The sequence below is a fragment of the Gadus morhua genome, unplaced genomic scaffold (assembly GCF_902167405.1).
Source record: "Gadus morhua unplaced genomic scaffold, gadMor3.0, whole genome shotgun sequence".
Taxonomy (NCBI): domain Eukaryota; kingdom Metazoa; phylum Chordata; class Actinopteri; order Gadiformes; family Gadidae; genus Gadus; species Gadus morhua.
Window position 1 is genome coordinate 1 of NW_021963956.1, and position 16,006 is coordinate 16,006.

Genomic DNA, 16,006 nt, shown 5'->3' on the forward strand with positions numbered 1-16,006 from the left:
TGCAGATCATTGTTACTCAGGTCCAGCTCTCTCAGACTAGACGACTTGGAGCTGAGAACTGAGGCCAGAGCTTCACAGCATCTCTCCGACAGATGGCAGGCATTCAGCCTGCACACGTAATAAAGAGAACAGGTTAGGAACTGTGAAGTTGAGATTGAAAATGTCTTCTATATTCTATTGTTGTGAATATTCTCTTATGTGTACTGTAATACATTAAACGTTATTAGGATACCTACAGTCATGTTTTGTACGTTATTAGAACTAGTATGTTTATTCTGTTATGAGTAAAATAGTAATACATGTTGTTATGAACCTACAGAGATCTTTTTCATATTATTTTAACCTTACATTCCACTTTCATTTATATTTTGTAGTGTGTATTGTAATACATGTTATTAGTGAACCTACAGAGATGTTTTGGAGGCTTTGACCACTGGCAGCAGCCTCAGAAGACCATCTTCTGAAGCAGAGTATTTCTTCAGGTCAAACACGTCCAGCTCCTCTTCTGATGTCAGTAGGAGGAAGACCAGAGCAGACCACTGAGCAGGGGAGAGAGATTCTCCGGAGAGACTTCCTGATGTCAGGTACTGTTGGATCTCCTTCACTAGAGAACAGTCGTTCAGCTCATTCAGACAGTGGAACAGATTGATGCTTCTCTCTGGAGATAGGTCTCCTTTTATCTTCTTCTTGATGTAAGACACTGTTCCCTTATTGGTCTGTGAGCTACTTCCTGTCAGTCGCAGCAGACCTGTTTTAATCTGAGTGGTCAGTGATCTTTCTTTCTGTCCCAGCAGACCTCGTAGGACAATCTGATTGGTCTCCAGAGAGAGGCCCAGGAGGAAGCGGAGGAACAAGTCCAGGTGTCCGTTCTCACTCTGTAAGGCCTTGTCCACAGCACTCTGGTAGAGGAGGAGTTTATCTTTCCTGGTGGTTGAGAGCAGATTAACACCAGTATCGATGAAGGACATAAAGACATAAAGGGCAGCCACAAACTCCTGGATGCTCAGATGGACAAAGCAGAACACCTTGTCCTGGTACAGCCCACACTCCTCTTTAAAGATCTGGGTGAACACTCCTGAGTACACTGAGGCTGCTCTGATATCGATGTCACACTCTGCCATATCTGCCTCGTAGAAGATCAGGTTGCCACTCTCCAGCTGGTTAAAAGCCAGTTTTCCTAGAGAAACAATGATCTCCCTGCTCTCTGATCTCCAGTCTGGATCTGTTTCAGCCCTCCCATGGTACTTCCTGTCCCCCTGTATGGACTGAACCCTCAGGAAGTGGCTGTACATCTGAGTCACGGTCTTGGGCATCTCTTCGATCTGGGAATTTTTGAAGATGTCCTCCAGAACTGAAGCAGTGATCCAACAGAAGACTGGGATGTGACACATGATGTGGAGGCTTCGTGATTTCTTGACGTGGGAGATGATTGTGTTGGCCATCGTCTCCTCTCTGAATCTCTTCCTGAAGTACTCCTCCTTCTGTTGGTCGGTGAACCCCCTCACCTCTGTCACCATGTCAACACACTCAGCAGGGATCTGATTGGCTGCCGCAGGGCGTGTGGTTATCCAGATGGGAGCGGAGGGAAGCAGGTCGCCCCTGATGAGGTTGGTCAGCAGCACGTCTACCGAGGTGGACTTTGTGACATCCGTCCAGATCGGGTTGTTCTGGAAGTCCAGAGGAAGTCGACACTCATCCAGACCATCCAAGATGAAGACAACTTGGAACCGGTCGAATCTGCAGATTCCTGCTTCTTTGGTCTCAATAAAGAGTAGATGAAGAAGTTCCACCAAGCTAAACTCTTTCCCTTTCAGTACATTCAGCACTCTGAAAGTGAGGAGAAATGTGAAGTGTATGTCCTGGTTGGTTTTGCCCTCAGCCCAGTCCAGAGTGAACTTGTGTGTTAAGACGGTTTTACCAATGCCGGCCACTCCAGTCGTCATCATTGTTCTTATTGGTTGATCGTGTCCAGGTAAGGGTTTAAAGATGTCTTCACATCTGATTGGTGTTTCTTCCTTGGCTGGTTTCCTGGAAGCGGTTTCAATCAGTCTGACCTCATGTTCCTTGTTGACCTCTCCACTACCTCTCTCTGTGATGAAGATCTCTGTGTAGAAGTCGTTCAGATCTGTTCGCTGTCCTGCTTTAGCGATTCCCTCAAACACACACCTGAACTTCTTCTTCAAATGAGACTTCATTTTATTTTGGCATTCGACAGCAGCAGATCCTAAATGAGAAAACAACAGATGACATCAGTTAGTGGATGGTGATCAGTGGAACCAGGGCAATATTTCCTGTTAAATTATCAACTTCATGATACTTAGTGGCTTCATTACTTGTGGCCGGAAAAGCAGGTTGTGAAGGACTGCATGGTACAGATTCAAAATGTTAAGGCCTATTATTTCCACAGCAATCTGATTGGTCTAATGATAGTAATAATGATAGTGAATCAGTGTAAAGTGATTTGCAATGCTGATACAACAAGCCAGGGTTTCATCACTTCAACTGAGTCGTTCTGCTGTTGGTCTGCAGTATAATGATTGTTATTTAACCTGATAGACCCACAATAACCCTACATATCTTGGTCAAAACATCTAACCTGATACCCCCAACATAACTCTGCATATATGGACAAAACCATTTACCTGATACCCATTAACCCTACACCATTTAACCCCAAAGAGGAAAGATACTGCTCCTTAAAAATATGATTTCTTCTCTTTTTCAGATCAGATCTGTTTTGCCCTTCAAAATAAGAGTCTCCTCTGTCTTCAAAGTAAGAGTCTCTCACCGCCCCCCCAGTGTGTCAGCCAGTTCCTCCTGGTTCATCTCCAGCTCTGTTTGATGCTGCTGTACAGACTGAGCACTGGTGACCTTTGACCTATCCTGGTGTCTGTTGAGAACACACACACACACACACACACACACACACACACACACCACACACACACACACACACACACACACACACACACACACACACACACACACACACACACACAGTAAAGTCTGATAACAAGAGCCTTCTCACTCCTGCTGGACTCGTCGAGAAAAATAAGAACTAGGATTTATGGATGTTTGATGGAAGCGGTACCTTTATAATGTGTGATGAATCCTCACCTCTTCTCAATAGACTGATTTCCATCTTTAAAGGTAACAGGATGACCCATAGACCAGTCACTCTTCATGGAGACACAGCTGGGTCCAGGGGAGTCTGCTCTCTGCTGCTGGACTCTTTTAGAAAACAAGAAACAGGATTTCTGTCAGTTTGATAGAAGCTGTACCGATATAATCTCTAGGGCTGTCTAGTTCTGGTCGGTTGGTTGACTGGTTAATCGATATGCACTTGTCGGACCAAATTCTCTTTGGTCAGAAAATGGCTGTATTGTCTATTGGGCTATATTGGGTTATAAATAACATTAATTATGAATAAAAATAAGGTTGAAGGATCCATAGTTTCTGTTTAAATAATCATATGGTTTAATAAACGATAAGACTTATACGACAAGAGGTCAAACCCCCGGGTTCCTCAACGTTGAACTGGCCCATAAGGAAGACCGCTAGTCCTAACTTACTGAACCTTTACTCCGCTACTAACTCATTGATTCCAACAAAGTCATCCATCTGGCAGCATTTGGTTAAAAAGGACGACAAAAAAGCATGCAAAGTGTAGAGTAAGTTTGTGGGCAGATCAGCTAAAATGGTGGCATGAGTACTTTTTTCTTAATACGTCTGCGATTCTTCATCCCCCTTCGTGTTTAACGCTCGCTAGGCTTTGAGTGGGAACACATCAGAATTGGCTTCTTGTCACTAATCCCAGCAGCATCCAGTGGGCCCCGAAATATTACACACAGATAAAAGCTATAATCAATTCTTCGGTGGTGTCGTCTATAAACGACGCTGCCCGACGCTCCGTGGCTCGTCCGCTGTCTGCTTCATATTGAAGCTCTGCCCTAACCGAGTCCACTCGGACCGAGAGGGGGTCTGAAACCCACTGCCCTTCTCCAAACAGCCCTTATGTGATATTGAGGCTAGCAGGTAGAGTACAACGCACTGTGGTAGATTATGTTGATCCAGAGATAACTTGCACATTGTTTTATAATCATCTTTTCACCATCGACCAATCGATTGGTCAGAGAGTTGGTTGAATTTAAGACTTCAGCCCAAATCATCATCTCTAATCAATGCTTACCTTTTCTCAATAGACTGATTTCCATCTTTAAAGTTAAAAGGATGTTCCATAGAGCTGTCACTCATCATGGAGACACAGCTGGGTCCAGGGGAGTCTGCTCTCTGCTGCTGCTCTGGGCTTCAACACACACACACACACACACACACACACACACACACACACACACACACACACACACACACACACACACACACACACACACACACACACACCTATTACTCAGACTAATGATGGAGTCAAGATGCATCACTGCTGAGCTCTGAGATGGACAACAGACACAGACAGAGAGATCCTCTTCTTACCTCTTAGCTTTGCTCCGGCGGCCATGTTCCCCAGACAGAGTGGTCTTAGAGGTAGTACCCCCCTCCTCTCTCTCCTCATCCATAGTAGACTAGAGACCTGGACACAAACACAACTCATCCATCACTTCAATTGCCTTTTGAACTTCAGCTGTTTATTGAGAGAGGTCATTGAGACTGCGTCACACTAAAGCATTATGGACGTCATAGACCATCAATATGAACCCCACAACATAACCACACTGCCCTCACTACAGTACACAGCAGATGACCGATGAATTATTAAACACCTTGGAGACTGTAACTGTGCTTAAACTACAACGCAAAAAAGATATACAATAGACTTAAAAAATGCATTGCGGTACAATTAAAGTAAAGAACGTTAGAATAATTTCTCCAATGGACCAAAGTCTGAATTCTGTCCCTTTACTGAACCACAGATTCAATATAGATCAACTGGTGAAGCTCAACACATCGATAGTCAATACGCACAAATATATAACTTTTTTAAATATCACCACATTGAAAGGACTTCTGTCACGTCCTTCCTTTAATTCGGAGTAGCATCAAGACAAACGAATCTCTTGAATATTGAACGCAGTGTTCAATTTACCACACGGGTCAGAAAAGCAGTGAAACATGAACTAACTAATGTATTCTCTACAGTAAACTCTGTCTTTAATTGATAAGCGATACACGGAGACACATACCAAGATGAGGTCAATATTATATACTAGTAACCTAAAGTCAATATTAACGCTAGTAAACTGGTTGTTCTTTATCATATACATAACCGAAAGACAATATAAACGGTAGTAAACTGTCGGCCTACCTTACCTTATCGTATCTACTCCGGGATTATATTGCGTCCATACGGTATAAAGTTGTAAAAGTTTAAATGTAAGGGAAGAAACGGAGGTTAAAGTGTTTCTAAAACAAGTTAATCAGGTGAAAGGAAGTCAAAGAAAGTCTCTTCGCTGCGACACCGTTGACTCGCAGTGGAAAAAACCCGGGAAACGACTCTCTCAGCGCGGGCACGTGATTTCTGTGAAAACGAATGTTATGAATGCACTGCTCGCGCACAATACACATCACACACACACACACACACACACACACACACACACACACACACACACACACACACACACACACACACACACACACACACACACACACACACACACACACACACATCACACATCACAAAACACACAACCACACACCTTAGAGTCAGGTACAGAGAGAGATAGAGTATGGTAACATCCCCCTTATAAGGTAGTGGTGTCATTAGCCACCTCCTGAACGACCGAGAGAGGAGAGATAGAGAGCGAGAGACAGAGAGACAGAGAGAGAGTGAGACAGAGAGAGAGTGAGACAGAGAGAGAGTGAGACAGAGAGAGAGTGCGTCAGCGAGAGAGTGAGACAGAGAGAGAGTGAGACAGAGAGAGAGTGAGACAGAGAGAGAGTGCGTCAGCGAGAGAGTGAGACAGCGAGAGAGTGAGACAGAGAGAGAGTGAGACAGTGAGTGAGCAGGAAGAAGCAGAAGAGATCTCAAGTTAGTTTTCTCTCTGTGAGGAACAAGCTGTGAGGGTCTGGTCTGAGGAGAGGGTCTGGTCTGGGGGGTCTGGTCTGGGGGGTCTGGTCTGAGGGGTCTGGTCTGAGGAGAGGGTCTGGGGGGTCTGGTCTGAGGAGAGGGTCTGGTCTGGGGGGTCTGGTCTGAGGAGAGGGTCTGGGGGGTCTGGTCTGGGGGGTCTGGACTGGGGGGTCTGGTCTGAGGAGAGGGTCTGGTCTGGGGGGTCTGGACTGGGGGGTCTGGTCTGGGGGGTCTGGTCTGAGGAGAGGGTCTGGTCTGGGGGGTCTGGTCTGGGGGGTCTGGTCTGGGGGGTCTGGTCTAGGGGGTCTGGTCTGAGGGGAGGGTCTGGTCTGGGGGGTCTGGTCTGGGGGGTCTGGTCTGGGGGGTCTGGACTGGGGGGTCTGTCTCAGGAGCCACCATGAGGTCCAGCACATGGCTGCTCCCCCTGCTCCTTCTCAGCTCTTCCACCAGCGGTAGGTTGACCCTCCACACTGGTTCTGCTCTCCACTGGTTCTGCTCTCAGCTGGTTCTGCTCTCAGCTGGTTCTGCTCTCAGCTGGTTCTACTGGTTCTGCTCTCAGCTGGTTCTACTGGTTCTGCTCTCCACTGGTTCTGCTCTCAGCTGGTTCTGTTCTCCACTGGTTCTGTTCTCCACTGGTTCTGCTCTCAGCTGGTTCTGCTCTCAGCTGGTTCTGTTCTCCACTGGTTCTGTTCTCCACTGGTTCTGCTCTCAGCTGGTTCTGTTCTCAGCTGGTTCTACTCCACTGGTTCTGCTCTCAGCTGGTTCTGCTCTCAGCTGGTTCTGCTCTACACTGGTTCTACTGGTTCTGCTCTCAGCTGGTTCTGCTTTCCAATGGTTCTGCTCTCCACTGGTTCTGCTCACTACTGGTTCTGTTCTCAGCTGGTTCTGCTCTCAGCTGGTTCTGCTCTCAGCTGGTTCTGCTCTCCACTGGTTCTGCTCTCTACTGGTTCTGCTCTCTACTGGTTCTGCTCTCAGCTGGTTCTGCTCTCAGCTGGTTCTACTCCACTGGTTCTGCTCTCAGCTGGTTCTGCTCTCAGCTGGTTCTGCTCTCAGCTGGTTCTGCTCTACACTGGTTCTACTGGTTCTGCTCTCAGCTGGTTCTGCTTTCCAATGGTTCTGCTCTCCACTGGTTCTGCTCACTACTGGTTCTGCTCTCAGCTGGTTCTGCTCACTACTGGTTCTGTTCTCAGCTGGTTCTGCTCTCAGCTGGTTCTGCTCTCAGCTGGTTCTGCTCTCAGCTGGTTCTGCTCTACACTGGTTCTGCTCTCAGCTGGTTCTGCTCTCAGCTGGTTCTGCTCTCCACTGGTTCTGCTCTACTGGTTCTGCTCTACTGGTTCTGCTCTCAGCTGGTTCTGCTCTCAGCTGGTTCTGCTCTCAGCTGGTTCTGCTCACTACTGGTTCTGCTCTCAGCTGGTTCTACTGGTTCTGCTCTCAGCTGGTTCTACTGGTTCTGCTCTACTGGTTCTGCTCTCAGCTGGTTCTGCTCACTACTGGTTCTGCTCTCAGCTGGTTCCGCTCTCCACTTGTTCTGCTCTCAGCTGGTTCTGCTGGTTCTGCTCTCCACTGGTTCTGCTCTCAGCTGGTTCTGCTCTCAGCTGGTTCTGCTCTCAGCTGGTTCTGCTCTCAGCTGGTCCTGCTCTCAGCTGGTTCTGCTCTCAGCTGGTTCTGCTCTCAGCTGGTTCTACTGGTTCTGCTCTCAGCTGGTTCTGCTCTCAGCTGGTTCTGCTCTCAGCTGGTTCTGCTCTCAGCTGGTTCTGCTCTCTGCCGGTTCTGCTCTCAGCTGGTTCTGAGTGGTTCAGCCTCATTCTATCAGCTGAATTCTGTCCAGTTGATTTCCGTCCCGTTTTATCCATTCATATTAATTCTGTTCAGTTTAATTCACTTTGTTTAATTATTTTGGTTGAATTCGATTCTGTTTAATTCTTTGTTTAATTTTGTGTTGTTTAATCCAGTTTTGTTAAATTAATTTCAGTTCAGTGTTCAGTCGTTTCAGTTCAGTGTTTCAGTTTCATGCCGTTGCTCCTCTGTCGTGCATTGCCTTTGCGGTTGCTTTGTGATGATCCTTTAATGTATGAATCTGTGAAATGCTGCAGCCATGAAATTCAAAGTAGCGTTAATTGTTAATTAGTGTTATTTGTTATTCATTAAGCCTACATACTGTGCGTGCATTACTTTTGTGTGTGGTTTCCTGTTCCACCCACACCTCATCCTGTGTGAGGATGTGATACCTCCCTGGGCCGTGTGAGCGCCTGCACGCGAGAAACACCTCGTCTTCATCAGACAGCTGAGGACGCCATCTTAGGACGCCACCAACAGAGAGCCTCAGAAGAAGACCTTCAGCTACCTAACCACCTCTAAGGCCCCGTCCACACGAAGCCGAAACGGGCGAAACCGTTACGGTTTCGATCTATCCGGTTTCGAAGTATCTCCGTAAAGACGAAGCCAAGCGAAACCGGATAGATCTATAGAAACGCTGTAGTAAACATTCCAGGCCCATAAGGGGCGCTGCTTCTGGTACACAAATCCAAAAGAAGAAGAGGCGAGCATGCGCATAAAGGCTGCCCCCCGAACCACTAACAACACAAACAAACAGCTCTTCTACGATGGCGAACTAGATTCTCAATAAATAATGGCTTAGCAACCCAACAAGGGACATGATATGCTGCAGAACGATTACAAGCTTGTAGTCCGCCATCATCTTTTTTGTTATGATTTCTGAGACTCCGCGGGCTTAAGAGCCATTGGCTAGGAGGTCGAGGGGTGGGGCGATGACGTCATGGTTTATGGTTTCAGTCGGTTTCAGGCGTCCACACGAAACCAAAACGAAACCGGATTGATTTGAAACCACCTCCGAGGGTGGTTTCAGAAGTTTGCGGTTTCGGTCAGCGGATTCGCCGGCTTCGTGTGGACGGAAGGCCGAACCGTACAAGACCTTTGCGGTTTCGCCATGAAATCGGCTTCGTGTGGACGGGGCCTAAATAAAGAGAGACACACACACACACACACACACACACACACACACACACACACACACACACACACACACACACACACACACACACACACACACCGAACTGTTGGAAGGGGAAGTACTTGAGGAAGCAAGAGGGAGAGCGAGAGAGAGGGAGAGCGAGAGAGAGCGAGAGAGAGATTAAATCGGTTAAACTATCAGAAAAAGTGAATGGTTAATCGTCCTGTGGATTAATTGTTCGAGTTTGAGATTGTACAAAAAACCAGTTTCACATCAAAAGCAAAGACAGCGAAGCTAAGCACTGCTTCGGGACCGCTATAGTTCTAGTTCCGGTTCTATATATAGTTGGGACCGAGACGCTCAGTCTGCTCTGTCCTGTGTGTGTGTGTGTGTGTGTGTGTGTGTGTGTGTGTGTGTGTGTGTGTGTGTGTGTGTGTGTGTGTGTGTGTGTGTGTGTGTGTGTGTGTGTGTGCAACCCAGTCGCCAAGAAAAAACGTTGACGGTGTACGTTTCCATGAACACTGGATACGTAGCATTTCAACGTAAAACAGCGTGTTACAGTATCCACGCGTGCCGCTGTGGAGGCGGGTTTCGGGGTTTGGGTTTCATGGGTTTCGCGGCAAATTGTGGACACGATTGTTGAGGGTAATTGTTGTTGCCGTAGCCCACTAGGCTACGGCAAGCGACTGACTTCATCCTCCATCACCACACTACACTCCCTGTTAACCACCTCGGCCCCCCCCCCCCGCCCCCCCCCCCGCTACTCACCAGGGGGAGTAGGGCGTCCCCCCGCCCACCCCCCCGCTGCTCAGGGGGAGTAGGGCCCCCCCGCCCACCCCCCCGCTGCTCAGGGGGAGTAGGGCCCCCCCTCCCACCCCCCCGCTACTCAGGGGGAGTAGGGCCCCCCCGCCCACACCCCGCTACTGAGGGGGAGTAGGGCCCCCCCGCCCACCCCCCCGCTACTCAGGGGGAGTAGGGCCCCCCCCCCCCCCCCCCCGCTACTCAGGGGGAGTAGGGCCCCCCCCCGCCCACCCCCCCGCTACTCAGGGGGAGTAGGGCGTCCCACCGCTCCCTACACCACCACAGGTCCCCCTAGCCCCTCTTAGACACCCCAACACACTCACTTTACCGTTTAAACCTCCCGTTATCCCCTCTCGGTTTCTCCACCACTCTCCCGACTAGCAGAACCTGCTCCTGGGAACAACAAGCAGAGTGATATTAGCACTGATTCAAATAATAAACAACCAAAACTGTTCTCCTTTACTGCCCAAGTTCATTCTCCCCCTCACTCACCCCCTCCAACACTGTTTTAGATGCCCCCAGCAGAACCATTACCCAGCGTGTATTGATCCCTAGCTCACCTGGCATAGTCCAATGGTCCCCACTGACCCCAGCCTCTCCTCCTCTCCCCCTCCCCTCCCCCCTAAAACTGAGGATTGGAAGTACAGCATTTCAGTATGAGAATAACAGAATGCTGTAAAATGAGCTTAGCTACTAAGTTAGCTTGCTAATGTAAGAATATCCATCCATCTAATTTGTTTACAAAGTTTCCTTCATCTCATTATACATCAAACCCCCTTAACATAGCAATACAGATAACGTACCAACGATGCTTTCAAAGGCCAACTTGAAACCAGAGGAGACGCAATTATGAAGACGAGTGCGAGTACCATGCTTTCCGATCAAGTGAATGTAGTGTAATGGAGTGAAAGGCATGCATATCAGAACGTGTTCCAGAACAATACCAAAGTCCGCCAGTAGATGGCATCAGAGGACCATCAATAAACATAAAAGACTGAATTACACAGGAGAAAACATACATGTAACAGAACACACACATATATATATATATATACACATATATATATATACACATATATATATATATATATATATATATATATATATATATATATATATATATATATATATATATATATATATACACATATATATATATATATATATATATATATATATATATATATATATATATATATATATATATATATATACACATATATATATATATATACTTCTATGCGTGTGTGTGCGGGCGGGGTCCTCAGACCCCCCCTTTTATTTACTCTGATGTACTTTTCATCCTTTCCAATAGAAGTGTGTTTCTATTGGCCCGTTGGCTGTGTCACCGTCAGCAGTTACCAGGGACCGTCCTGCTGTCGCCTCTACCCACCACGGGACCACCACCCTCTCCTCTACCCACCACGGGACCACCACCCTCTCAGGCTACCCACCACGGGACCACCACCCTCTCCTCTACCCACCACGGGACCACCACCCTCTCAGGCTACCCACCACGGGACCACCACCCTCTCCTCTACCCACCACGGGACCACCACCCTCTCCTCTACCCACCACGGGACCACCACCCTCTCAGGCTACCCACCACGGGACCACCACCCTCTCCTCTACCCACCACGGGACCACCACCCTCTCCTCTACCCACCACGGGACCACCAGCCTCTCCTCTACCCACCACGGGACCACCACCCTCTCCTCTACCCACCACGGGACCACCACCCTCTCCTCTACCCACCACGGGACCACCACCGTCACCGTCAGCAGGTCAGAGCCCCCTCACAGCTCCACCCTTTTGAAATAGATCTATCTGTATTGAAGTGTCTTCACCCTGGAGGCCTACCTACACCAATCGCTAACACCACACAGCCACACTACCACGCACACAACAGACGCACGCTACCTCCCACACCTACATCCCGTTATAGACCCCCCAGCCTTCAGTATAGACCCCCACACACCCACCATCACCACAATAGACCCACACACACATATCAAACCACAGAACACACCAGACCCACACCAACACACCCACACACACAACCACTCAGACCACAAAGACCACCTCCACCCTCCACCCGTCCTCTCCTCCCACCACCACCAACACACACCCGGTACATTGCACCAGATGGCCCAACCCGTGGAAAAGACAAAGTATATTTTAAAATACTCCAGGCCCTGCACCACAGGGACACAGCGGACAGAGCGGTGTCCTCCCGGGAACTCCCCAGGGGGATGTCACGACAGGTCCACAAACGATCCCACTTCATCAAACCCATCACCCACAGACACCACATCACAAAGAAATAATGACAACACCAACACCTGGATGCACAATGACATGTTGATCCTAAAAGAACACTACACACACACACAATAGACAACACACACAAACACCCCAGCCCACCAACACACTCTCACTTAAGACCGCTACCAACTGGGCACACAAGAGGTTGGGCCACAGACTATTAGCCACCACCTTCCATCAACTAGAACACACACTACTCCATACACCGTCCGCCCCTCACTCACCACTCATCACCAACCCACACCCCCTCAACCTACTCCCCCCCTCCCCCATACCGACCAGTCCCCATTCCACCCCACCTCGAGCCTGGACCTTCCCCTCACCGACACCTCCACAGCCCACACTCAGCCACACAGACCCCCCCCCCCTCCCTCTGCCTCCCCAACCAGCACCCACACACACCCTAGATCACTCTATTCAGGCCCACGCCCCACACTGACGGAGCTCACAACTATACACACAACCAGAAACACAACAGACCCCCCCTCACACAACCAGCCCTCCCCCTCCCCCCTCCCTCAAGGATAAGGGGGAGGGGTAGGGCCCCCACCTTCCCTACCTGCAGCAGGAGCCAGGACCCCCACAGAGTCGCACCACACACCCTCCACACCACCTCAGATCAATCCCCCCCCCAACTCAACCAACCCCCCACCCACCCATCCCCACCCTCTCCCCCGCTCCACCCAGTCAGAAATCCTCCCACCAGATGAACCTCCACCTCAGAGGACCGAGCAACAACCAACACACCACCATACACCACCCTCTCTCCAGAGTCCCCCCTCACTCCATCCAGACACTTGACTCCAACCTCTCCCACTCCCAACCCCCGCAAGGAGACGATCATCCACCTAGACGCACAGGTCATTCATACCCATAACTCCCCACCAGATTCCACCACACCCCACACACCAACACCCAGCAGACCCCTCCTTAGATCACACACATGCACCAACCTCATTGTGGACCTTGTTGACTCCCCCCCCCCCCTCCCTCATAGGTGTCACCAGTGGCCTGGCGAAAAATCTAAGAGCAATGATGAAGGGGCCTACTAAGGTCAACACGACCACAACGAACCCAACTGACCAAAAGTCTCCCGCCTCCCCCCACAACCTTCTTACCAGGTCACTGTTGACACCAACCCTCCGGCCCCCACTGCCCCCCCCCTACACTACCCCCTCCAGATATCAAACCACAGTCCATCCCCTCCCCGACCAATCCTGCAGTCTTAAAATACTATCGACCCACCTACCATAAGGTTAGGGGGGGCCACAAGCTGCAGGATTGGTCGTACCTACGACACACACCCACACTCATCATCCGCGACTACAATCTCTATAGAATCCCCCCACAACAACCTCACCGGCCCCCACGGGGCCCTGCTCCCTCTTGGTTCCCCTGGGGCCCTGACCCGACCAGAGGACGGGCTCTGACCTCTGACCTCCCACCTGGAGCCCCATGTGACCCGGCCAGAGGACGGGCTCCTGATCAACTCTCATCATCACATCACTCATGATCACCGAACGTCGTGTCCAGGAATGTTTTAATAAAGCGCAGAGAGCAGAACACTGGGACTCCTGTGAGCTCATTACACCAAACATACTCAACGCCTTTAGTTCCAGCTCGTTTTCATCTACAAGCTTCAGTTAAAAAAAATAGCATCGCTCGGGTACATTGGAACTCCACTGAAAAGGTGACGACTGATTAGTGACTTTTCCTTTGTTTTTCCTGACCTTCCAAGCCCACTAAGACAGACTTCCAGTGGTGTTGTGAGATAAAACACAAAGTCTTCGATAAGGTGAAGAGAAGATTCAGTTAAGCCTTTAAAATGTGAGTCCGAAAAAGTTTATACACACAATTTCAATGCGTTGAAATCACACATTATAGCCTAGCTTGTGTTGTTAGCATGAATGCTACGTTCAGGTGTCTAAATGATCTACCGGTATTCAGGTCGGCTACAGGCTACGTGATAACTAAACCGACATTTAGACATTGGTCATTCATAAACAGTAGTTATTTGGTAATAAATACATTGTGGTACATCGTACCTGACGCAGACTGTACCGCCCCTGCGACTCGGTCCGACCGACTCCACGGTCCAGTGAACATAGTAGGAACCGTTTAAGCTTGACATTGTGTTTCTAGGCCACATATTGACGTTGTTTAAGCTCTGTGACGTCTGCAACGGTTAGCTTTAGGGATAGCCACCTTGGGCTAAAGCGTCAAGAACGTCCTCACACTCTAGCCTCAACGTCAAGGAGACCAACGGGAAATACAATCCGGTATTCAATTAAACTATTAAAGTGGGATTCTGAAAATATAATTTCCGTTCGAAAAATAAGTTTGAACGCAGGTTAACGGTTAAAATTGACCAAGTTGAAAAGTCTGAAGTCAAATACTCTTAAAACATTACCATCACTGATGAATACTGTTAGAATATTACTATCACAGATAGATAGATAGATAGATAGATAGATAGATAGATAGATAGATAGATAGATAGATAGATAGATAGATAGATAGATAGATAGATAGATAGATAGATAGATAGATAGATAGATAGATAGATAGATAGATAGATAGATGGATTGTGGAATGAGTGACTGTTTTGTCCTATTTTTGGAGAGGGCTGGGTATCGAGACCTGCTACCTGAGGGTAAGAGTTCAAAGGTGGAAAAAAGTGGTTTTTTTGTTTTTTCTAAATTATTTTCTGCTTTACTCTGAACTCTCTCTGTAGGTGTTTTCAAGACTATTTAAATGAGTACCTAACAGCTGGCAGTGGTCCCTATTTTCCAAAGCCTACTCTCCTGTGCTTCTGCTGTGCTGCCGAACCAGCAGATTATGCAGAAGGTACAGACACTCTCCACATAAGAAGTGCAGAACATCTTAGCCATTTTGCAGTCTACATCAAATGGACCGAATTAAAGCCTTTGCTGTCCTTTTTTCTGAATGAGTTCCGTGTACTGCTCCCACTTCAACTTGTTGAATGGGTTAACCAAATGATGGTTAGTGCTTGGTTCTATGAACATCCTTAATGTACCCACAGAGATATATTGTTGTTTCTCTTTCTGCTGACTAATGTATTTTGGAAAATTTTACTTTGGATAAAAGCGTCTGCTAAACTCCCTCAATGTAAATGTAAATGTTAATACGGTTTCATTCTCATAACTATATATTCCTTAATCCATCATTTTATTAAAATACATTTTTACATTCTCAAGGATGTCTGATCCAGGAATGATTTAGTGAGATTAAATGTGTCTTCTGTTGATCAAGTGAACATTTTAATGAAACTGCTTCCTTAAGTATTCCAAGATATGAATAACTTAAATAAACATTATTATCACATTATTAATATAATGTTAATGTGTATGAATGTCCATCTAATGCGCAACACTTCATTGACCTGGGAGGCAATATTTTTTCTTCCACTTTTCACTTGATTACTTGTGTTTAATTTGAATTTAAATACGATGATATGAATTGAGATAGGATTAAAGTGAATAGGCTCGAACAGTAAAACGCAGTCGAAACAAAACGCAAACTGATTTCTGAAAAATCGGTTTAAATATCGGAACAAGTGAATGATTAATCATCCTGTGGATTAATTGTTCGAGTTTGAGATTGTACCATACGCCGTATGCAATTAAAAGGAAAGACAGCGAAAGTAAGCATTGCTTCTGGACCACTACATTTCTAGCTCTGGTTCTACATGTAGTTGGGACCGAGACGCTTTAATAGGACTCTTTAATAGGTCCATGTTCTGGGCTCCTGAAGGTCTGATCCGGCGGGACTGAAGGGGAGGGAGGAGGCGGACCCGCTCGAC

The 16,006-nt window shown here is 47.8% G+C and overlaps 1 protein-coding gene and 2 long non-coding RNA genes across 4 annotated transcripts; 1 reads left to right on the forward strand and 2 right to left on the reverse strand.

Annotated features, from left to right (window-relative positions):
• Positions 1 to 563: 563 nt before the first annotated feature.
• Positions 564 to 1,143, reverse strand: LOC115538224 (NACHT, LRR and PYD domains-containing protein 12; the record flags this gene model as incomplete). The annotated part of the gene is given in 1 exon segment (XM_030349882.1): positions 564 to 1,143. A coding segment is annotated over 1 exon segment (558 nt), but the record flags the coding sequence as incomplete, so codon positions are not given.
• Positions 1,144 to 2,943: 1,800 nt separating this feature from the next.
• On the reverse strand, positions 2,944 to 6,164 carry LOC115538226 (uncharacterized). 2 transcript variants are annotated; one of them, XR_003975173.1, is made up of 4 exons: positions 5,326 to 6,164; positions 4,492 to 4,588; positions 4,190 to 4,306; positions 2,944 to 3,231 (listed from the first exon to the last, which is right to left on the reverse strand). It is a non-coding gene; the product is annotated as an uncharacterized LOC115538226 (long non-coding RNA). The 2 variants fall into 2 exon arrangements; XR_003975172.1 differs by lacking the exon at positions 5,326 to 6,164 and having other exon boundaries at positions 4,492 to 5,319.
• A 7,422-nt stretch (positions 6,165 to 13,586) lies between these two features.
• Positions 13,587 to 15,400, forward strand: LOC115538228 (uncharacterized). Its single transcript, XR_003975174.1, has 2 exons — positions 13,587 to 14,010; positions 14,918 to 15,400. It is a non-coding gene; the product is annotated as an uncharacterized LOC115538228 (long non-coding RNA).
• The last annotated feature ends 606 nt before the right edge of the window (positions 15,401 to 16,006 follow it).